The sequence below is a fragment of the Macaca nemestrina genome, chromosome 13 (assembly GCF_043159975.1).
Source record: "Macaca nemestrina isolate mMacNem1 chromosome 13, mMacNem.hap1, whole genome shotgun sequence".
In the NCBI taxonomy this organism is placed as follows: Eukaryota; Metazoa; Chordata; class Mammalia; order Primates; family Cercopithecidae; genus Macaca; species Macaca nemestrina.
The window spans coordinates 85,359,737-85,384,499 of NC_092137.1; the positions used below are offsets into that span (position 1 = coordinate 85,359,737).

Here is a 24,763-nt window from a genome sequence, read left to right on the forward strand (position 1 = left end):
AAAAAATACTGACCTTACAAAATTAGTTCACAAAAGTCATTAAAAAAACCAAAGACAACATCAAGAAACACTGGGAAGTGGGGATAGCCTAATTTCCAGAGTTGTGACATTATAATATTCTAAATGTCTGCTTTACAACAACAACAAAAAATGCAAAGTATCCAAAGAAATAAGAAATTATGACCCATTCAAAACAATAAAAACTGACCCTGATGAATGCCAGACATTGGGCTTACTAGACAAAAACTTTAAATCAACTATTTTAAATATGCTCATACAGTTAAAGGATACATGAACAAAGAACTAAAGGAAAACATGAGAATGATGCCTCACCAAAATAGAGAATATCAATGAGATAGAGTTTATTAAAAGGAACCAAGTAGAAATTCTGGAGATAAAAAGTACAATAATTAAAATGGAAAATATACAAAAGGGATACAAGAATAGATGTTAAGAAACAGAAGAAAGAACTATGAACATGCAGATAGGTCTGTTGAGATTACTCAATTTGATGGGCAGAAAGAAAAAAATACAAACAGAACCTGCCAGGTGTAGTGGCTCATACCTGTAATCCCAGCACTGTAGAAGGCCAAGGTGGAAGGATCATGTGAAGCTAGGAGTTACAGACCAGCCTAGGCAACAAGGCAAGACCCTACCTCTGCAAATAATAATAATAATTTGCCTGGCATGGTGGCATGTGCCTGTAGTCTACTCGGGAGGCTGAGGCAGGAAGATTGCTTGTGCCCAGGAGTTTGAGGCTCCAGTGATCTAAGATTATGCCACTGCACTGTAGCCTATTGGCAGAGCAAGATCCTGTGTCAAAAAAAAAAAAAAAGATGGGCCGGGCACAGTGGCTCACACCTTTAATCCCAGCACTTTGGGAGGCCAAGGCAAGTGGATCACCAGAGGTCAGGAGTTTGAGACCACCTTGCCCAACATGGAGAAACCCCGTCTCTACTAAAAATACAAAATTTGCTGGACGTGGTGGTGCATGCCTGTAATCCCAGATACTCAAGAGGCTGAGGCAGGAGAATCGCTTGAACCTGGGAAGTGGAGTTTGCAGTGAGCTGAGATTGCACCATTGCACACAAAGAGCGAAACTCAGTCTCAAAAAAATAAATAAATAAAAGTTGACATAACCTAAGATACCTGAGAGATACCATCCACCATACCAACATACACTAATGGAAATCTGAGAAGAGGAGAAAGAGGGGGAAAGAAAGAACATTTGAAGAAATAATGTCCCATACTTCCCAAATTGATAAAAGATATGAATCTACACATCCAAAGACCTTAAAGATTCTAAGTAGGATAAACTCAAAAAGAGCTATACCAAGACACACTATAATCAAACTATCAAAAGACAAGACAAAGAAATAATCCTGAAAGCAGCAAGGGAGAAGTGAACTTTCACAGATGTGGCACATATACACCATGGAATACTATGCAGCCAAAAAAAAGGATGAGTTTGTGTCCTTTGTAGGGACATGGATGCAGCTGGAAACCATCATTCTCAGCAAACTATCGCAAGAACAGAAAACCAAACACCACATGTTCTCACTCATAGGTGGGAACTGAACAATGAGATCACTTGGACTTGGGAAGGGGAACATCACACACCAGGGCCTATCATGGGGAGTGGGGACGGGGGAGGGATTGCATTGGGAGTTATACCTGATGTAAATGATGAGTTGATGGGTGCTGACGAGTTGATGGGTGCAACACACCAACATGGCACAAGTATACATATGTAACAAACCTGCACGTTATGCACATGTACCCTAGAACTTAAAGCATAATAATAAAAAATAAAAAATAAAACACACACACACACACACACACACAATGCAATCACATGCTGCCTACAAGAGATTCACATTAGATCCAACCAGTAACTAAAAGAGCTGAAGTGGCTATGATATCAGGAAGAAAAATAGACTTCAAGACAAAAGTTGTTACAAAAGACAAGGATATAATTTAATGATAAGACAATCATCAAAAAGACATAACAATTGTCAACCAAGTCCCAAAATATATAAAGTAAAAACTGACAGAATTGAAGGCAGAAATAGTTCAATGAAAACAGTTAGAAATTTCAATGTCCCATCTTTAATAATGGATAGAACAATTATGAAAAAAAGATAAGGTAATAGAAGACTTCAACAACATTAAAACTAATATTAACAGATTTGACAGACATATGTAGAACACTGTACCCAACAATATCAGAATAAACCTTCTTCTCAAGTACACATAGTACATTCTCCTGGATAGTTCATATGTCAGGCCACAAAGCAAGTCTCAATAAACTTAAGAAGATTGAACCATAAAAAACATCTTTTCAAACACTAATGGAATAAAATTAGAAACAAATAACCGAAGGAAATATGGACAATTCAAAAATATATGGAAATTAAATGATACACTTTTAAGAAATCAAAAGGGAAATTAGAAAATATTCATTTTTTAAAACTTCAACTTCTACTTTAGATTCAGGTTTCTTAACATGTGCGTATTGCATGTTACTGAAGTTTGGATACAAATGATCCTATCACCAAAATAGTGAGCATAATACCCAAGAGTTAGTTTTTCAACCCTCTCTTCCTCCCCTATCTGGTAGTCTCCAGTGTCCATTTTTCCAATCTTTATGTCCTTGTATACCCAATGTTTAGTTTCCCCTTATAAATGAGAATATGCAGTGTTTGGTTTTCTGATTCTGTGTTGTAATAATGACCTCCAGCTGCATCCATGTTGCTGCAAAGGACCAGATTTTATTCCTTTATGTGGTTGCATCATATTCCATGGTTTATAGTACCACATTTTCTTTATCCAATCCACCATTATGAGAGAATCTAGGTTGATTGAATATCTTTGCTATTGTGAATACTGCAAGTGCATGTGTATTCTTAGTAGTAGAATTGATTTTCTTTTGGATATATACCTATTAATGGGAATGGTAGGTTGAATGGTAATTCTGTTTTAAGTTCTTTCATAAATCTCCAAATTGCTTTTTAAAGTGGCTGAATTCGTTTACACTGTGAATGAATGCACAGTTTATACACCGACAGTGTGTAAGTGTTCCATTTTCTATGCAGCCTCGCCAGCATCTGTTAATTTTTGACTTTTTAATAATAGCCATTCTGACTGGTGTGAGATGGTATCTCATTGTGGTTTTTATTTGCATTTCTCTGATGATTAGTGACGTTGAGCATTTTTATATGCTTTTGGATGCCTGTATGTCTTTTTTTAAGAAGTGTTATTCATATCTTTTGTCCACTTTTTAATGGAGCTTTTTGCTGTTGAATTAACTTTCTTATGGATTCTGAATATTAGACTTTTTCAGATCCATATTTTCTCCCAGTCTGCAGGTTGTATTTACCCTGTTGATAGTTTCTTTTTCTGCACAAAAAGTCTTCCACTTAATTTGGTCCCATATATCAATTTTTGATTTTTTGCAATTGCTTTGGAGTACTTAGTCATAAATTCTTTTCCAAGGCTGATGTCTAAAATGGTGGTTCCTAGGTTATCTTCTAAGATTTTTATAGTTTGAGGTCTTACGTTTAAATCTTTAATCCATCTGGAGTTAATTTTGGTATATAGTGAAACATAAGAGTTCAGTTTTATTCTTCTGCATGTAGTTAGGCAGCTATCCTAACATCATTTATTAAACAGAAAACCTTTTCCTCATTGCTTATTAGTGTCAGTGTTGTCAAAGATGAGATGACTGTAGGTGTGCAGCTTTATTTCTGGGGTCTCTATTCTGTTCTATTGGTCTATGTGTCTATTTTTGTACCAGTACCATGCTGTTTTGGTTACTGTAGCCTTATAGTACAGTTTGGAGTTGGGTAATATAATGCCCCAGCTTTGTTCTTTTTATGCAGGATTGCTTTGGCCATTCAGATTCTTTTTTGGTTATATATGAATTTTAGAATAGTTTTGCAGTGAAATGGGTAGTTTGATAGGAATAGTGTTGAATCTGTATATTGCTTTGGGCAGTATAGTCATTTTAACAGTATTGATTCTTCAAGTGAATTAGCATGGAATGTTTTTCCATTTGTTTGTGTCATTTATGATTTCCTCTGGTAGTATTTTGCAGTTCTCCTTGTAGAGATCTTTCACCTCCTTGGCTAGATGTATTATTCTTTTTGTGGCTATTGTAAATGGCATTCCTTTCTTGATTTGGCTCTCAGTTTAAGTGTTATTGTTGTATAGAAATGCTATTGATTTTTGTGCATTGATTTTGTATCCTGAAACTTACTGAAGACATTTATCAGTCTTCCAGTTACAAAATCAAATGATTAGAGAAGAAAGATAGTTTGAGTTCTTCTTTTCCTATTTGGATGTATTTTATTTCTTTCTCTTGCCTGATTGTTTTGGCTATGATTTCCAGTACTATCTTGAAAAGGAGTGGTGAGAGTGGGAATCTTTGTCTTGTTCCAGTTCTCAAGGGGAATGATTCTAGCTTTTGCCTATTCAGTATGATATTGACTGTGGATTTGTCATAGATGATTCTTAATATTTTGAAGTATGTCCCTTCAATGCCTAGTTTCTTTGTTAATAATTTTTGTCATGAAGAAATGTTGGATTTTATCAAAAGCCTTTTCTGTGTCTGTTGAGATGATCATACGCTTTTTTTATTTTAATTCAGTTTTTGTGGTGAGTCACATTTACTGATTTGTGTCTGTTGAACCAACATTGCATCCCAGGAATGAAGCCTACTTGGTCATGGTGAATTAGCTTTTTAATATGCTGCTGGATTCACTTTCCTAGTATTTTGTTGAGAATTTTTGCATCTATGTTCATCAGGGATATTGGCCTGATGTTTTCATTTTTGTTGTGTCTGTGCCAGATATTGGTATCAGGATGATGCTGACTTCACAGAATGAGTGAGAGAGGAGTCCTTGCTTTTTGAATTTTTGGAATAGTTTTAGTAGGATTGGTACCAGCTATTCATTGTATATCTGGTAGAATTCCACTGTGAATCTTTCTGGTCCAGGGCTTTGCTTGGTAGGATTTTTACTCCCAATTCAATTTCATTACTCATTATTTGTCTGCTTAGGCTTTCTGTTTTTTCCTGGTTCAATCTTGGGAGGTGGTGTGTCTCCAGAAATTGATCCATTTCCTCTAGACTTTTCATGTTTCTGTGCAGAAAGTTATTAATAATAGTCTCTGAGGATCTTTTGTATTTCTGTAGGATTATTTGTGATATCACCTTTGTCATTTTTCATTGTGTTTATTTGGATCTTCTCTCTTTTTTTCTTTGTTAATCTAGTTAGCGTCTATCAATCTTGTTTATCCTTTCAAAAAACAAACTGTTGGTTTTATTCATTCTCTTTTTTCAGTGGTCAAGGTTTATTGGGAATTTTAATTGGTATGACACTTGGATAGTTGGTTGCATTGTTTATATGTAGATCTTTTCACATTATATGGTAATGTACACTACTGATATATATAGAGATCACAAAATAAGATCCTTTGGAACAATTATGCACAAGACATGCGATATTGGATTTATACACTGGATCCCAGGATGTGACTGATTGGGAAAGAATGTTGAACTAGGAATGTCCCGTGAAGGAGCCAGAAAGTTATATACACACAGTAAACATCCATCTGGCTCAAGGGGCAACTGCAGCATGTGCAGCATTGGTAGAGCTGCCTCAGAGTTGGTAAAAGTATTTCACACTGACCAGTTTAGGACTACACAAGATTAATACCATCTAGCATCAGGATATAGCTATAGGATTTTACAAACCATTCCTATGTCCAACTTCAGGAATTGATGTTTTTCCCAGTGCATTTTAAAATATTGCTGCTTTGATCACAGAACAGATAAAAAGGACAACATGCACAACCTCCAACTAAAATCCTACTGTAGCCTAGACAGTGAAATGATATGACATCGGAAGACTTTAAAATTGCAAGTCTTTTTAGAGTCCCCAAAGTGTAACTGCACTCTTCTTCAAACAGGCCTCTGCCTCAGGAGTCAGAGTCACCTTCACACAAGGTCGGAGATTCCATTCTGTCCCAAAATGCAAGGAACACTAAGGAAGACATTATCCTTTATTCCATAGAGACCCTTAATCATGGTGGAAATTAGGTGCACCCACCTAAGATTCTTCATTATACTCTCTGCCAAATCTGCCACAGAGGGTCCAATGCCCCAGCCTTTGAGTTTGATCACCTCATAAGCACTCTCAGCCACCTACTTGTGAGCCTCTTTCCACTGTTACTTGTCTGTATCAGTCCCCAAATCTGGGTGTAGAGTCTTCAAGGAGGCACCAGCAACATTCACTCCACTCCATACAGGCACACTGGAATCTCCATGTTCCCCAAGGACCTACCCTTGACAGCTTAATGAGTGAACTCCCAGCCTTTCCCCCATCAGGTAACGGAATTGGGCTGAATCCAGATTGCAACCACTTTCAATAACACGGTTTTGGGGAAAGCCACTTATCTTCCAAGCCACATGGGTCAAGATATCCACTGGATTTGAAACAATAAGTAAATTGCAGTTCAGCCTGTATTTTACAACATTAGGAATGATGAATTTAAAGATGTTCATGTTATGCTGGACCAAATTAAGACAGCTTTCTCCCTCTTGCTGATGTGCCCAAGCAGTGAAAATGACCAGCTTGGAGTTTGCAGTTACATTAGTCTTTGCCAGAGACAGTCTTTGGTGTTCTAAGGAAAAGGCTGCCATGTTGGAGATCCATCATCTCTCCCTTCAATTTATCTTCCATGACATCAACAAAGCAAGTTCATCTACTGAGTCCTTTGTGGACTTGTTGGCATGGCACAGGCCATGCCAACAGCACCAATCCCAGCAACTATAATCTTATTCTCGGGGTGTCTCTTCTTCCTCTAGAAGATTATGAATCAGCTGATCCTTGAGAGTTGTCATATTGAACTTGGAACCAAAAGGAATCGGGAATGCACATCCAGCAGGTGTCAGGGGCGCATGACAATGAGATCCGGACTCGGCGGCAGTGGCTCCAGCACCTGGCTTTATTAATTCTTCGTATGGATTTTGGGGTCCCAATTTCATTTAGTTCTGCTCTGATTTTAGTTATTCCTTTTCTTCTGCTAACTTCAGGATTTGTTTGTTCTTGTTCTAGTTCCTCTAATTGCAATATTAGATCGTGAATCTAATTCTTAATGTAGGAATTTAGCACTATAAACTTTTTTTTTTTTTTTTTTTGAGACAGGATCTCAGTCTGTTGCCCAGGCTGTACTGTGATGGAGTGATCATGGCTCATTGCAGCCTCAGCCTCCCCAGAGTCAGGTGATCCTCCCTCCTCTACCTCCCAAGGAGCTGGGACTACAGGCACACATCACCATGCCTGGCTAATTTCTGTATTTTTTGTAGAGACAGGGTTTTGCCAGGTTGCCCAGGATCATCTCAAACTGAGTTCAAGTGCCCTCCTCCTCAGCCTCCCAAAGTGCTGGGATTACAGGCACTGCATCCAGACATACTGTAAACTTTTAACGCTGCTTTTACTGCATCCCAGATATTTCAGTATGTTGTGTCTCTCTTTTCATTTGTTTCAAAGAAGTGTTTTATTTCTGTCTTAATATGTTGTTTACCCAAAAGTCACTCAGAAGAAAGTTGTTTAGTTTCCATGTAATTGTGTGGTTTTCAGAGATCTTGGTATTGATTTCTATTTTAATTCCACTGTTGTCTGAGAGTATGCTTGGTATGATTTTGATCTTTTTGAATCTATCAAATCTATTATGGTTAAGCATGTGGTTGATCTTAGACTATGTTCCATATACAGATGAGAAAAATGTATATTCTGTGGTTGATGGGTGGAGTATTCTGTAGATAGCTCTTAGATCCAATAGATTAAGTGTCTAATTTATGTCTAGAATTTTTTTGTTAGTTTTCTGCCTCAATGATCTGTCTAACACTGTCAGTGGGATGCTGAAGTACCCCCACTATTATAATGTAGCTTTCCAAGTATTTTTGTAGGTCTTGAAGTAATTGTTTTATGAATCTGTGTATTCCAATGTTGGGTGCATCTATATTTAGGATAGTTAAGTCTTTTTGTTGAGTTCAACCCATTACCATTATGTAATGCCCTTCTTTGTCCTTTTTCACTGTTGTCAATTTAGTCTTATTTCTGCAATATAAGAATAGTCACCTCCTCTTCTCTTGTTTTCCTTTTGCATGATAGATCTTTCTCCACCCCTTTATTTTGAGCCTGTTGGTTTTGTTACATGAGAAATGGATCTCTTGAAGATAGAAGATGGTTGGGTCTTATTTTTTTATCCAACTTGCTACTCTGTGCCTCTTAAATGGGGTGTTTAGACCACTTATATCCAAGGTTAATATTGATATGTAAGGTTTTGATCCTGTTGTGATATTTTTAGCTGGTTGCTTTGTAGTCTTGATTGTGTAGTTGCTTTATAGAGTCTGTGGGCTCTGGACTTAAGTGTGTCTTTGTGGTAGCAGGTATCACTCCTTCATTTCCGTGTTTAGAGCTCTTTTGTGACTCTTTTGTAATGCTGGTCTAGTGGTAAAGAATTGCCTTAGCAATTACCTATCTGGAAAAGTTTTTATTTCTCCTTTGCTTATGAAGCTCAGTCTGACAGGATATGAAATTGTTGGTTGGAATTTCTTTTCTTTAAGAATGCTGAATATAGTTATGTTATCTCTTCTGACTTGTAATGTTTTTGCTGAGAAGTCTGCTGTTAGCCTTATGGGATGACTTTTGTAAGTGATCTGACCTTTTCGTCTAGCTGCCTTTAAGAATTTTTTTTTCACATTGATCATGGAAAGTTTGATAACTATGTGTCTTGGGGATGGTCTTCTTATATAGCATCTCCTAGGGTTTCTCTGAATTTCCTGAAATTTCATGTCAACCTCTCTAGCAATATTGGGGAAACTTTCAAGGACTATATTCTCAAATATGTTACCCAAGTTGTTTACCTTTTCTTCTCTCTCAGGAATGCCAGTATGGCATAGGTTTTATCTATTTGCATAATCTCATATTTCTCATAGGCTTTGTCCATTTTTTAAATTCTTTCTTCTTTATTTTTGCCTAACAGGGTTGTTTTGAGGTACCAGTCTTTGAGCTCTGAAATTCTTTTTTTGACTTGGCCTAGTATGTTGTTAACGCTTCCAATTGTATTTTGAAATTCCTGTAGTCATTTTTCAATTCCAGGAGTTCAGTTTTGTTTTTTCTTCATATAGCTGTGTCATCTTGCAACTCTTGGATCATTTTACTGGCTTCTTTGGACTGGATTTCAACTTTCTCTTGGATCTCATTGAGCTTCCTTGCCATCCAGATTCTGAATTCTGTATCTGTCATTTCAGATGTTTCAATCTGGTAGGATCCATTGCAATCATTTAGAGCTAAGGAAACTGATTTTTTGAATTGCCAGAGTTCTTGTGCTGATTCCTAATTACCCAAGAGGGCTAGTATTTATCATTTTCAAGTTTCTGTCATTTCATTGAGGCTTTTTATTTTTGTATTCCTGTTTTCCTTTGAGGGTTTGACTGTGGTGTATCTTGTGTATAGTTCATTGGCTTTGCTTCTGGGTGCTTTCAGAGGGCCAACGCTTTGCACAGGTTTCTTAGTTGTAGCTAGTTTCCCACATTGGCTTTCACAGATGCTGTGTGATTAATCAATGGCATTTGAATTCAAAATTGTTTTTGCCTTTTGGGATAAGGAGAGGTACTGCTTTTTGACCTGGGTGGTGGTACATGTGCACATTTGCTTTGTGAGAATTCATTGAGCCATACGCTAATAATATGTATTTTTCTGTATATATGTTAGACTTTAATTTTTTAAGTGTTTAAAAACTGATCTATAGTGTTGTTAGAAGTTAGGATAATGATTACCTGTGGGAAGAAGGAAGGGGAAATCAAATCATTGAGGCGGAGAAAGGCATAAGAGAAATGTCTCTGGTATATCAGCACAGTTCTCTTCTCAACCACAGGTATTGATTTGTGATCATTTGTAGAGCTGTATATTCGGTTTTTGCACTTTTCTATGTGGGTCATGGTAAAAATATTTTTAAAAACAAGAAATAAGGAAAACATATTTGTACTGCTATTGGAATGAGGATTCAAAATGTATATATATATATATCCTAAGCAAGAGTCTACTATGTTTACATTTCTTGATATTGATTTTGCTTTAAAATAGCATAAGATGATATTTTGTTGTTGCTGTTTAATTCAGGGTGCAGTCAATTTCACTGGGGCAAGGACAGGGACCTATTGCTGAAAAAATGATCAAGGATGCAATGAAATCAGGAAACTGGGTATTTTTGCAAAACTGCCATCTTGCTGTTTCTTGGATGTTGGCAATGGAAGAGCTCATTAAAACCTTCACAGATCCAGGTATGTTGAGCACATAGCCCCTGCATAATAATAACATTTTGATGTAACCTTTTCTTGTTGAATTCACTCCTTATAGTAATTCATTATTGTAGGCACTATGTTTCCCTATATTAAAGAGGAGAAATTTGAGACCTAGACAGATTTAGCTAATTTACACAACCAGGGTTTGATAAAAGGCCTTCAGAACTACAAGTTGAGGCTAGGATCCACTGGATCATTTCTGTTTCTTATTGCCTTCTATGAGAGGTCATTTGAATTTGAAATATATTACTTATAGGCATATTAAAAAGAAAAATATACTTAGGACAAACAAAAGAAATTAAATCTTTCCCTATATAACAAGAAATGTCAAGGAACAGAATTCAAATTACCACCAATTCCCTTAGAGTAGTTTTTTACCACCTTTTATCCTCTGTAACCCACATGACAACTAACCTTTACATGTGCCTCAGAGTTACACCCACCCCATGGGCATGCCCAGCATTACTCATAGTTGCTGGCACTAGCTATTATCTCACCACTTTCTTGCCTACTCAAGAAAGTGTAATGGGCTGCAAAGAGAGGAAGTGGAATTAGAATCTACTCATTTTAAAGTGTTAGTATAAAAATAACCAAAACCTCAGGAACTATTTTATTGGTAGCAAATTGTGTGGGTCCCATTCTACCACTCTGCTGTGAAGGCCTGGGGTAGAACTTCCAGGCAAGCATATCCAGAGAGAGCCCTTTCTCTGAGGCCTTTCTTTGTGCCCTCACTACAGAAAGCTTTCTGGAAAGGTAAGAGCTATGCAGATGATCTTGCAAATCACTTTATTTAGTGCTACTTATTAAGGTGAAGAGCTGCTCCTTTCCAGAGTCCCCAGTCTGCACTGTTCACTGAGCCAGCTCAGGGTTTAGCAGCCTTCCCCTAAAGGCCCTTCACTTCCTGGCCCCCTGCCCTCACCCCCAAGCCTTCTGCAGGTTGCTTCTGACAAAGGTAAGGACTCATTTTTATCCACCATTCATAATCTCCACTATTTCCATTCCTTTGCAGTCAAATAAGAGATGGCCTGCTTCCTGCTGGGCCTGTGGCTTACTTCTATTTAAATAATTAAAGAGAAATGACAAGGAGGTCTTCAGTACTGGTCAGAGGTCCCCAGTGATTAGGAATATAATTAAGAAAGAAATGTTAGAGAGGCATCAAAAAAGCAATTTGCTGTGGCGGTACTACATGAGCCTCCAGAATATGGAGATGCCGTTCAGCTTCACTATAACTAGGACAAGAGCATTTCCAGTTCTTCAAGGACACTGGATGGGCTAATGAAGCCAGCTGAAGTTGTTTGTGTATTTTAAGTGCTTACTAAACTTAAGTGGATAGAAAAGTCCTATTCTAGCCCTTGCTATAATCATTTATAACCTAACCATTTAAGTTCTGATGTTGGTCATTTTCATGCCACTTGTGTTAAATTGAATGGTCAAAAAATCCTCATGAGAATAAATGCGTGGGCAATAACTGCCCTCTTTTTCAACTGAAAATGTTTCCCATTTCAAAGATAAGACCCTTAATAGTTCAGCAACTATTAAAAATTAACATGTTCCTAATGTATTTACCCAAATGTACCTGCTTCTTGACTGCCAAACCCTCCTAACATGAAGTTTCTAAAACAACGCATCTTACTGCCATTTTAAAACAGTTTACAATATACTTGTAATAGATTAACTAGGTCTTTAAACAAAGCCTATAGCATTTTTTTCTTCTATAGAATAATTTTTTTTTATAGAAAAGTGCTACTACCAACTAAACATTTTCCTTTTTTGTTGTTTTTTCTTTGTTTTAAACAGATAGTGCTATCAAGGACACTTTTCGACTTTTTTTAAGCTCCATGCCTAGTAATACATTTCCTGTTACAGTTCTTCAAAATTCTGTCAAGGTAATGTATGCATATGGTTGGAACAATGTGAAATGGTTGGTTTCAGAATATTCATCTAGTGCCTCCAAGGATATCAGAGCCCGCACAGAAGCATGTGGGGGTCTGCGTGGCCAGGATGGGGAGGTGAAGTCAGTATCTTTTCATCTTTAACAAGCAGAGAAATGATTGCCCAACCCCGTCCTTGCATATTCTAGTCCTATTGGTATTCAGCTCTTCCAGCTCTAACCCTCACAAGAAAATGTTAAGGGTACAGAGTGATGAGAAGAGAACCCCTTCCAGAGTTAAGGGAATGTTTCAGCATTTGAGAAACAGGAAAGCCTACAAGCCATACTAGTATGGCTGTTGGATTTTAATGCTGGAAGTTTATGATCTATGGCAAGCCTCTACATATGAGGAACAAGAGGTGCTTCTTCCCTCCTGTCCCATGTCATGGGACATCAGAGGACAAACTATGGGACAATGCCGTATGTCAGGATGATGCAAAATTCAATGAGGAAACCTTGAGCATGCTTTCTGGCCTGTATTTAGAAAAAATGGACACTAAGTGGAAATGTCTGAGGTTCTTGTTGAACATGCGGTTCAACCACTGTAGGTCTGAGAACCCTGCCATTCCATGTTCTCCCTGGACTGTGCCTGAGCAAGATACAAAGCAGGCTCGAACATGCCAGGAATGGTCCCTACCTCCCCATGAACATCAGCTATCTACATCATCTCAATGGCTTTCAGTCTATGTGTGTTATTCAGAAATAACGCAAATCTATAAAATCACTCTCTCTGCCATGTATATTTCATCTAAATCCAGGTGACCAATGAGCCTCCAAAAGGCTTACGTGCAAATATCAGACGAGCATTTACTGAAATGACACCTTCGTTTTTTGAAGAAAATATACTTGGAAAAAAATGGAGGCAAATAATATTTGGCATTTGTTTCTTCCATGCGATTATTCAGGTACACTTATCAACTCTGCTTTTTAATAGCAACAAGGAAGTGTATTGTGAAATAAATAGCAATAATTAAGTGAAAGCTTGTAAACGTCATTGTGAAATGCTAAAGACTCCATTCTGTGTCTGAACCCAAGTTGTTTTCATTCAACTTTCAATCTCTATACTCCCCTTGCCTCCGTGTTTCATAGATTCAGCTCTCACCTCTCATCTGATCTGCCTACAAAATATCATCAGTTGGATGAATGCAGTAGGTTCAATTCAGTTCAACAAGTACAAAATAGATTTCCTCATAGGTGGCATATTTATTATATTAGTTTTCCGGTTTTCAAATGTGTGTGGTCTACAGAAAATAAATAAATAAATAAATAAATAAATAAATAAATAAATAGTCAGACTGGGCACAGTGGCTCATCCTTATAATCCCAACATTTTGGGAGGCCAACGTGCGCAGATCACTTGAGCCTGGGAGTTCAAGACCAGTCTGGGCAACACAGCGAAAGCCCATCTCTACAAAAAAAAAATTGTTAAATAGCCAGGCATGGTGGCGCATACCTGTAGTCCCAGCTACTTGGGTGCTGAGGTGAGAAGATTGCTTGAGCCTGGTAGGTCAAGGGTGAATGAGCAATGATCGTGCCACTGCACTCCCGCCTGGGTGACAGAGAAAGACTCTGTCTCAAAAAAAAAAAGAAAAGAAAATATGCCAGATATAAGATAAATAGGTTAAAAGGTATTAGAGGAGGTCTGATGCGTTGGGATCAGGGGAGGGGTTCTGGGTGTGAGGCCTTTGTTCCGCTAACAAAAGCACCTGAGATGCGGAGGTAGTTTAAGCTTTAGGAAAATTTTGAGATCAAGAGCAGGGAACTTGGAACCAAACCTCTGGCATAATTATCAGTTTCAAATTTAAGAAATTAAGGTAGGATAGGGAAATAACAAAGGAGGTTGGGGGAGGATTTCACAATGGTATGCCATGAAACAAAAATATGGTTCTATGTGTGGCATAACTGAAAAATCATGGACAGACTCCTTAAAACAGCAGGGAGTAGTTCTCGCCACCAGATGGATGATTACAGGGTCAATATTTTTATGCCAAAAGACTACAGGTGAAATTTTTTTTCCTACTGTGATGAAAAAATGCTTTATTTTACCCTGAAGGAAAAATGTTCTTTTGACAGGTCTATCAAATTTCTAGTAATAGCAAATTTTCTTTTGGAAATATGGGGAGGAGCCAGTATTGAAGGAAGAGGTGCTTCCTCTGTTTGGTGAAAGCCTAGCTGAAGTTGAGCCACATGATTTTACTGATTTTGCAGTGTGGGGATGCCCAATTTCAATGGAAACTTCTTTTTAGTTTTCAATATATTACACAGAATTTATTTTATCAAATTTTGTTTCAGACCATTTTCATTTTTCATTCTAGGAGAGAAAGAAGTTTGGCCCCCTTGGTTGGAATATCTGCTATGAATTTAATGACAGTGACAGGGAATGTGCTTTACTGAACCTCAACCTCTATTGTAAAGAAGGAAAGATTCCCTGGGATGCACTGATTTATATTACTGGTGAGTACGTTCTTGTGGCCAGGGCTTCCATCTATGTACCACAAAGTTTTTGGTTTACTCCCACCTGGCCCTTACAAAGATGGTGTCCTCCCCCAGTGTTTAATAGTAGTGATGATGATTTTTGATGTTCCTTGTGTGAAGACAAGATTGTGAGAAGAACACATCAGGACATCATGAGAATATTCACACATAGAAAATGGGACAGCTGCTTTCTCAAATAATAATAATAGGAAAAACAGTGCTTGCTACATGCCAAGCACCCTTTTAAGCACTTCCCAAGAATTAGCAGATTTAATCCTCATAACAACCTTACAATGTGAGCACTATTATTATTACCATTCTACACATAAGAAAACTGAGGCACACCATTTACAAAGTGCTGGGGCCGAGATTTGAACCCAGACAGTGTAACCTCCAGAATCCACGATCTTAAATTCAAAAGAACCTAAACATTATTTGACTAGTAGAGACCTGTTAATTCAGATATACCTGTTAAAAAGAAAAAATCTTTCAGGAATTAAATTTTTGGTAAATATTAACTGTGACTACATAGGGATCTTGTTGCCAAAATTAGAACCAATTTGGACCATGTGGGCTCAAGTAGTAAGGGAGAGGATATTTGCACTGGGAAGTGGCAGAAGGAGGAGCTCTGAAAAGGGACAGAAAGGAAATGGATGGTTTTCATTGGCAAGTAAGGGAAATGCAAAACAGCAGAAGGATATCAGGTGATCTACAGCCTAAAAGGCAAAATGAAACCTTAAAACATGTTTGAGATGAAGGCAGCAAGATAACAGTAAAAATTGTTTAGGACCAGTCCCCAGAGTGAACCAATAGGGAAAGCCATGTAATTTGGGAGGCTACTTTGTACTCCTGCCCCAAGCCATCCCAATGGGGCCAAAATTGTTTAGCAAAGTGGTGATGTAGGCAAAATTGTTCTCTGATATCCTCTGCTTACCCTGAATTTTCCTGTCTCTCATTTTCCTTTTCCTTCTCCCTCTCCTAGAATCCTTGATGTTTCAGGTTACCTCAGTCTCTACTGCTGTGGAAGTAATTGTGGAGGTAAAAAGTAATTTGCCAGACTGATCTATAGATTTAATGCAATCCCTATGTAACAGCAGACTGTTACACCCAGATCCACTGGCATGTTGCAGGAATTAATAAGCTGATTATAAATTCATATGAAATTCATATGAAAATGTGAAGGGCCTCAAATGGCAAGAACAATCACGGAAAGAAGAATAAAGTCAAAAGAGTAACATTTCCCAATTTCAAAACTTACTACAAAGTTACAACAAGTCATTGTGGCACTGGCATAAGAATAGACATAGATTTTGACTTGGCAGTGGTGACCATAGTTCTAACACATTTTTTGTTTCTGGCATGAAGGGAGCAGAGCCTTTATCAGGTCGATTTCTTTTTATGTGGCACCCATCCACTGTTCCCTCCAGCACCTAGTCTTAGTCCAAAGAGTCTCAGAGCTGTCAAAAAGTTGTTCTGAAGAAAACAGGACATCTCAGCAACAAATATCCCAAAGTATTGCTGTAAATGAGACTGATTTTATGGGAAAATTAAGAAAGGTGTTCCAGTTCTTACAAATTTGGATCTTTAATCTGTGTTGGAAATTCTGTTTCTGGATCTAGTTTGAGGCATTAAGAAGGATAAGACATCAGTTTGCAATGAGCCCTTGCCAGGGTAACATCAATTCTGCTAAAATTGAAGCAGAACAAACACCAAATTTCTGGTGAAGCTTGTATGGAAGAATGGTGAAATATTGATACTTTACAAAAAGTTTATAGAGACAATGCCCCAAACAAATCAGTAGCAGTTTGTAAATGGATAACTAGTTTTAAGAAGGGCCAAGACAGTGTTGAAGATGAAACCCATAGCAGTAGGCCATCCACATCAATTTGCAAAGAAAAAAATTAATCTTGTTCATGCCCTCACTGAAGAGCACCAACAATTAACAGCAGAAACAACAGCCAACACCATAGACATCTCAATAGGTTCATTTTACACAATTTTGACTGAAAATTAAAGTTGAGCAAACTTTCCACTCAATAGGTGCCAACACTTTTACATCCAGATCAGAGGCAGACAAGAGCAAAGCTTTCAATGGAAATTTAAACAAGTGCAGTCAAGATCCTGAGGCATTTCTCTGAAGAATTATAACAGGAGATGGAACATGGCTTTACCAGTACAATCCTGAAAACAAAGCACAATCAAAGCAATGACTACCAAGGGATGGAAGTGGTCCAGTCAAAGCAAAAGCAGGCTAGTCAAGAATAAAGCTCATGGCAACAGTTTTTTGGAATGCTGAAGGCATTTTGCTTCTCGACTTTCTGGAGGGCCAAAGAATGATAACATCTGCTTATTATGAGAGTATTTTTAAAAAGTTAGTCAAAGCTTTAGCAGAAAAAATGCCTAAGAACACTTCACCAGAGAGTCAATCTTCATTTCAACAATGCTATTCAGGCCTGAAATCAAACTGGAGCACTTTTGCAAGAGTTTTTATGGGAAATCATTAGGTATTCACTTTACAAACCTGATTTTGCTCCCTCTGACTTCTGTGTTTCCTAATATTAAAATTTTGTTAAAGGGCACCCATTTTTCTTCTGTTAATATAAAAAAAGACTGCATTGACATGGTTAAACTCCCAGGACTATCAGTTCTTTAGGGATGGACTGAATGGCTGGTATCATTGCTTACAAAATGTCTTGAATTGATGGACCTCGTGTTGAGAAATAACATTTATATTTTTTTTAAAAGAATGGGCTTATAAATCAGTGGAACAGAATTGAGAATCCAAAAATGACCTTTATATTTATGACTACTGATTTTCAACAACGGTGCCAAGACAATTCAATGGGGGAAGGATAGTCTTTTCAACACATGATGCTGGGGCAATTGGGTGTCCATCCACAAAAGGATAAATTTGAACCCTTATACCATATACAAAAATTAATTCAAAATGGGTGACAGACCTACAATTAACAGAAAAAAGTAAATCTCTCAGAAGAAAGCTTTGGAGAAAATTGTGACTTGGGATTAGTCACTGACTTCCGAGATATGACACAAAAAAGAAAAAATAAATTGGACTTCATCAACATCTAAAACTTTTACTCTTAGGCCGGGTGCTGTGGCTCAAGCCTGTAATTCCAGCATTTTGGGAGGCTGAGGCGGGTGGATCACAAGGTCAGGAGATCGAGACCATCCTGGCTAACACAGTGAAACTCCATCTTTACTAAAAATACAAAAAATTAGCTGGGCATGGTGGCGGGCGCCTATAGTCCCAGCTACTCGGGAGGCTGAGGCAGGAGAATCGCTTGAATCTGGGAGGCAGAGGGTGCAGTGAGCCAAGATTATGTCACTGCACTCCAGCCTGGGCAACAGAGTAAGACTCCATCTCAGAAAAAAAAAAAAAAATTATTAAAACTTTTACTCTTCAACACATACCATCAAGAAAGTGAAAAGGCAAGATGCAGACTGAGAGAAAATATTTGCAAATCATATATCTGATAAGGGCTTGTATCCAAAGTATATAAAGACCTCTTACAACTCAACAATAATAAGAAAAATAACTCAATATTAAAATGGTTGAAGATTTGATTTGAATTGACATTTCACCAAAGAAAACACACAAATGCCCAGTAAGCACATGAGAAGATGCTCAATGTGTCATGAGGAAAATGAAAGTTAAATATCTAATGAAATGCCACTTCACACCTACTAGGATGACCATAATTTTAAAAGACAATAACAAATGCTGGTGAGCATATGAGAAAACTGGAACCCTCATACCTGCTGGTGGCAATGTAAAATTGTTCTGCTGCCTTGAAAAAATGTTTAAACAAAGTTGCCACATGACTCAGCAATTCTACTCTTAGATATGTACTTAGGAAAAATTAAAACATATGTCCTCACGAAAACTTGTACACAAGGCCGGGCTCAGTGGCTCATGCCTGTAATCCCAGCACTTTGGGAGGCCCCAGTGGGTGGATCACAAGGTCAGGAGTTCAAGACTAGCCTGGCCAACATGGAGAAACCCCACCTCTACTAAAAACACAAAAATTAGCTGGATTTAGTAGTGCACACCTGTAATCCCAGCTGTTCAGGAGGCTGGAGCAGGAGACTCACTTGAAACCAGAAGGCAGATGTTGCAGTGAGCTGAGATAGGGCCACTACATTCCAGCCTGGGTGAAAGAGTGAAACTCCATCTCAAAAAACAACAACAAAAAAAGAACCCACACAAAAACAAAACTTGTACACAAATGTGCACAACAGCATTGTTCATAATGGCCAAAAATGTCCAATAACTGGTGAATGGCTAAGTAAAATATGGCATATCCATAAACAGAATATTATTCCACCATAAAAGGAATAAAGTACTGATACATACAACAACATAAATAAATCTCAAAAACATTATGCTAAGTGAAAGAAGTCAGACACAAAAGCCCACAAGTACAATTCTATGTATATGAAATTTCCAGACGAGTCAAGTCTATAGAGATGAAAAGTAGTTCAGTGGTTTCATGGGACAGGGAGTAGACATGGGGACTGACTGCAAATGGACACAAGATTTCTTTTGGGGGGAAATGGAAATGTTCTAAAGTTAGATTGCAATGATGGGTAGACAACTCTGTAAATTTACCAAAAATTAATGAATTTTATATATATATAATTATATATATAAGAATATATATATTCAATATATATTCTTTTATATATATGTTTTATATGAATTTTATGGTTTTTTAAATTATATCTCATTGAAACTGGTTTTTTAAAAAAGATGGGAGTAAAAAGACAATGCTTTATCCAGGTGGCGATACTTGCTAATGGTGAGTTTTTTTAGGCATTAGTTTATGGATTAATTCATAAAATATTGATTAGTACTATTATGATAGATTCTGGATGTCTGCCTACCAAAAGCTGATGGAGATAATGAATCATTCATAGTAGCCAAAATATGGAAACTACCCAAATAGCCATCAACATATAAATGGATACAGAAAGTATAGTATATGCATACAATGGAATACTATTTATCCTTAAAAAAAAAAGAAATCCTACCATTTGTGACAACATGGATGGACCTGACTGACATTACGCTAAATGAAATAAGTTAGTCACAGAAGGACAAATATTGCATGATTCCTTTTATATGAGGCCTCTATAATAGTCAAAAGTCTAGAAGTAGACAAGAGGATGGTGACTATCACAGGATAAAGGGAGGAGGAAAATGGGGAGTTGTTGTTCAGTAAGTATAAAATTATAGTTATACAAGATGAGTAAGTTACAGAGATCTGTTGTACAATAGAGCACTTACAGTTAATCATAAGGTATTTTGTACTTTAAATTAATTTGTCAAGAGAGTAGATTTCATGTTAAGTATTCTAACCACAATAAAACAGTGGGTGGCATGAAGAAATTGTCAGAGATCATGGATATGTTTACCATACGGATTGTGGAGATAGCAACATAAGTATATACATATGTCAAAACTCACCAGGTTGTATACATTAATTGTGTGCCATTTTTTGGATACCAACTAAACCTCAATAAAGGTGCAGGGGTGAGGGGAGGCCAACAGTGTGTGGGACATGGCACTACTAGAGAAACAGTTATTAGCTCCAGAAGAGGAAGTGTGTATGGAGGGCAGTTGTGTCTTCAAGAACACTAAAAAAGGTAAGCCGGGGGCATATCCTGAAAGGCCTATGTGTCTTGCTAATAAATTTTGCTCTAACTTATAAACATTTGTTAGCAATTATGGTCTTTTAGGTTAGGAAGAGGTGCAACAATTCACAAAGCTATAATAAAAGCAAAATGAGGGATTGAACATGGAGACATAGCAATACCAGTGGGGAAACTAGACGGGAGAGAATAAACAGAGAAATATTTAGGAGGCTTTAAATACTGGAAGGTATTTGGGATTGGAGGAAGACCTTCAGATTTTATAGTGTAGGTTACAGCAATACACACATCCAGGAGTGGTATTGGGGGTGGATCTGAGCTCAAAGTTGGCAAAGACAAAGTCAAACCTCAGGCCTCTCCAGTTTTTATTGGATCATCCCCAAGTCAGCCCACAGAGATGGGAAAGGAAGAGAAAGGGGAAGCCACTATGTTAGGTTCTGCAGTGGGACCCACAGGAACCATGATGCTGGGGCCAGACCAGGCGGTGGCATGGATGGTGGACCCCACCACACACACACACACATGCATGCACACACGTACACACACACACACGGGCATGCACACACACACGGTCCCTCTTCTAAGAAGACCAAAGCCAGAAGACTCCTTCTTGAAAGTGAGCTGTGAGACGTCTACCCTGAGTCAAAATGACAGAGTTCCTTGTTTACTCAGTTTGACCCAAGAAAAAGGATAGAGTCAAATCTGGATGGAGAAGCACAAAATCTGTTGATTTGTAAGGAAAACACTTCTGTGCTTTTTGTCAAAATGCAGATATTTTAGTTAGAAACTTATTTTAGAATAATATATGTTAGGACACCCTTCTTCCCCTGACATCATCATGCAATTGGAGAAACTAGAGCTTTATGTTCCAGTGCCAAGGACCCAAGAGAAGTTTCAAGTCAGGCCATATTAGATGGACCCACAACAGAGATTTAACCCAACTTTATGTTCCAAGATTTCCCAGAAGGTCACTAAAGAATACTTCTAGAAAGATACAGAACATCTCCTTTTTACCTCTTGGAATTGCCGACACAGGGATTCAGCAACTTAACCATCAGCCCTGGTACCTACTTCCCCTCCCCTCTCCCTGAGTGTCTTATCCAACAAGACTGACAAGAGTGACTCCAGCAGGAGAGGGAAGACAGGCATCTCTACAGGATGTGCAGATAAAGACATTCCTGTCTTGGAAGAAATAAATTACTGAGATTCCAAAGACTGAAATAACTTTCTCTCAACCAACCATGTCAGCTTGAAAGAGAAAGAAAAAACAATTGTTTCTTCCTGACATGAGGGAAGAAATAGAGATGAGAATGGATCAACAGTTGAAGGATTCAGAAGTTGACAATGTTGGTATCACAGGTGAAATCCTTCCAGGAACACTACAGTGGTGAATGGTGAATTGTAGCAATCGATCTGGAATTTTAAAGAAATTATATCAGCAATAGATTCCAGTGTGCTTCCTTGCTACACATAGTTTGGGGATGACACATGGAAAGTAGCTTCTCTGTGGAAAGAGAGATGGGATACTAATCAGTTATAATTCCTTATCATTACTGTGAAGTGAGTTGTCCCTTTTGCTTTGAATCTATCTTTCCTCCTTACCCTGATAGCAATAATTAATAAGGAATGTATAGAGGTTGAATGCCTTGCTACAAATACTTGATTCTGCTTTACTCATTGGCTCCGAAAGAAGCACTGTTTGATGGAAAATGTGTATGCTTTAGAATATTGCAATCAATGATAAGACTCAAAATCACTATTTCAAAGCAAAGGAACAAAAACAAAAAAGAAATATGTAGATAGAGCTCAGTGGCTTTAGTTTCTGAAAACTAAAACAGCAAAATAATGATAGTAGAGTACATATAGTAGATTTTTTCTACTTTTCAAAAATTGACTTCTATTATCTTTGAGGGGGGTGGTGGAAGGAAATTCTGTTGTGTGCTTTCCATCTTCAGTACCAAATAAATGTGTACATAAATAAACGTTAAAATTTTAAAATTAGGTATGCCTATCAATTTTTTAAAAACAGCAATAATTTCAAAATACAAATTTATTTTCAGGTGAAATTACCTATGGTGGTAGAGTTACAGACAGCTGGGATCAACGATGCCTTCGTACTATCTTGAAAAGATTTTTTTCTCCTGAAACATTAGAAGAAGATTATAAATACTCTGAATCAGGTAAATGACTTTTCAATATTACAGGAAAGGCCTTTCCCAAGAAGTCGTTGACAGCATCTCTCAGTTTCCCATCCAGGGGCTGTCTGTGTCGGGTCTCCACAACCCTCTTATAGCCACACCCTATCCCCATGCTTGGCCACTTTCAGAGCTGGTTTGATAGTAGGATCACAGAGCTACATAGTGCTTGGTAACTACTTTGAATTACTTCCATTTTAAAGTTTATTGCACTGTGTCTAAATTTGTTTTCACTCTTATGTTCTAGTGTATTTTGAATATAATCAAATAAAACACCCAGACATAGTAGCACATGTCTGTGGTCCCAGATACTCAGGAGGCTGAGGTAGGAGAATCACTTGAGCTCAGGAGTTCAAATCCAGCCTGGGCAGCATAACAAGACCCAGTCTCTAAATCATAGTAAATATTATTACTACTACTATGTAAAAGTTTTTTAAATAAAGAAATGAAAATGTCTATTACAGCAAGTTGAGTAAAAACCAGATCTGTGAGTTGGAGATAGCTCATTACGAATCAGACAGCAAACAGATTAATTGTCCTGAGTGTTGATCCCCTTGGAAGGAGCAACTTGATTAGTACAAGCTCATAAAAGCTCCTACCATTGAGCGTCAGTCAGAGCCGATAAGATTCAACTGTATATCCTGCAATCATATAGATAGTCGAGTAACCCTAGATTTCAATATAGCTTTTAGTTTGGGGAATTAGAGAAGGCTGTTGTTTATCAAACAAATATGAAAGCAATCTCTAACACAAGCATAAATTTAAGCCCTTAATGAGTTACACCTTTCAGCATAGATTTGGAGCCCTTCATGAGTTACACTTTTCAGCAGCATATCCCTGGATTCTCCGCATCTTTAAATGCTCTGGAGAAGGCATTTAAAAGGTTAGGACAGTAATCAGATTCTCAAGGCCTGAAGAAAAGGTAACAAAACTAGACACAGCAATGAAAGCATGAAAGCTTAGAAAAAAAATCCCCCTTGCTACATGAGCCAGCTGATTGCAGCCACCATCTGCACCACACAAAGAAAAATCAAACTTGGCAGTACAAAGCCAGTCTATTTGAGACATATTTGTCTTCTGTGTTTTTAATAACAGGTATCTATTTTGCACCCATGGCTGACAGCCTACAAGAGTTTAAGGACTACATTGAAAATCTGCCTTTGATCGATGACCCAGAAATTTTTGGAATGCATGAAAATGCCAATCTAGTCTTCCAGGTATGTGGCCTTTCATCTTAAAATACATATTTATGTTGTGTATAGAAACGCAAAACATCAATAATCACCCCTACTCACTCTGGAAATTATGATCTTCCTAAATAAACAAATAAAATAATTGTTTCACCTTGACTTCAACATTTGGTTCCAATTTAGCCTGTTACCTCTGGGTCCTTCACAGAATCCTAAGACTGTCACGCATTTTCTCTGTCACTGGCCAAGCCCCTCCATCTCCCGGCCTTCTGCCTAGTCCATCCATAATCTACCTGATCACAATCCAACAATTACATGAGGATTTCAATAATAATATAACCCTCTCCCTTTTCCCTTCTTCTACCAGGCTGGGCACATTTGTGTCATATTACACAAAGGTTTGTGGATCCATACATGATTCAATGATAAAAATACAGTGACAAATGTCCAAAGCAGATAAATTAAAACACCGTTTATTAAAAGCATGGTCACAGTGTCGGATCATAACCCAGAGAAAACTGGGTTGTTTTACTCCTCTGTGTAAGACCTTGTGATGCTGCACCATTACCTAAGGGTAGTCCAAGCTCTTCGGCGTGCACTCAAAGCTCTCCCATGACCCTAGGCCTGCGCGGAGTCATCAGGCACCAGAACCAACCCCTGGACTTGGACTGGACCTAAAGAAGGAGTCAGTGAAGGAACCCCAGGGCACCACGTTCCTGCCATGGACTTCTGAGATCCTAGACACAGGAGCTCCTGTGACCCCCACAGACCTTTGGACTGGCAGGCAGAGCAGCCCAAAGGAAAAGCAGAGGCACAGTTTGAACCCACACAGAGCCCAGAAGGCTTTGCTGTGCTGTGCAGCTGCAGGATAACGCTACCACAGACATCCATCCCCCAAGGCTCTCTATGTTACACTGAGTGGCTGTAG

At 38.0% G+C, this 24,763-nt stretch overlaps 1 protein-coding gene and 1 pseudogene across 10 annotated transcripts in view; one reads left to right on the forward strand and one right to left on the reverse strand.

Annotated features, from left to right (window-relative positions):
* The window catches only part of LOC105465361 (dynein axonemal heavy chain 6), a 383,399-nt gene that overhangs the window by 333,188 nt on the left and 25,448 nt on the right, over positions 1–24,763 (forward strand). For all 10 annotated transcript variants that reach the window (XM_011713768.2, XM_011713766.3, XM_011713767.3 and 7 more), the window contains 6 exons: positions 10,191–10,351; positions 12,170–12,258; positions 13,061–13,207; positions 14,618–14,756; positions 22,511–22,630; positions 23,741–23,862. In XM_011713768.2, the coding sequence (XP_011712070.2) occupies positions 10,191–10,351; positions 12,170–12,258; positions 13,061–13,207; positions 14,618–14,756; positions 22,511–22,630; positions 23,741–23,862 (778 nt within the window). The remainder of the gene's footprint in view (positions 1–10,190; positions 10,352–12,169; positions 12,259–13,060; positions 13,208–14,617; positions 14,757–22,510; positions 22,631–23,740; positions 23,863–24,763) is intronic.
* Positions 5,913–7,159, reverse strand: LOC105465360 (L-lactate dehydrogenase A chain-like; annotated as a pseudogene).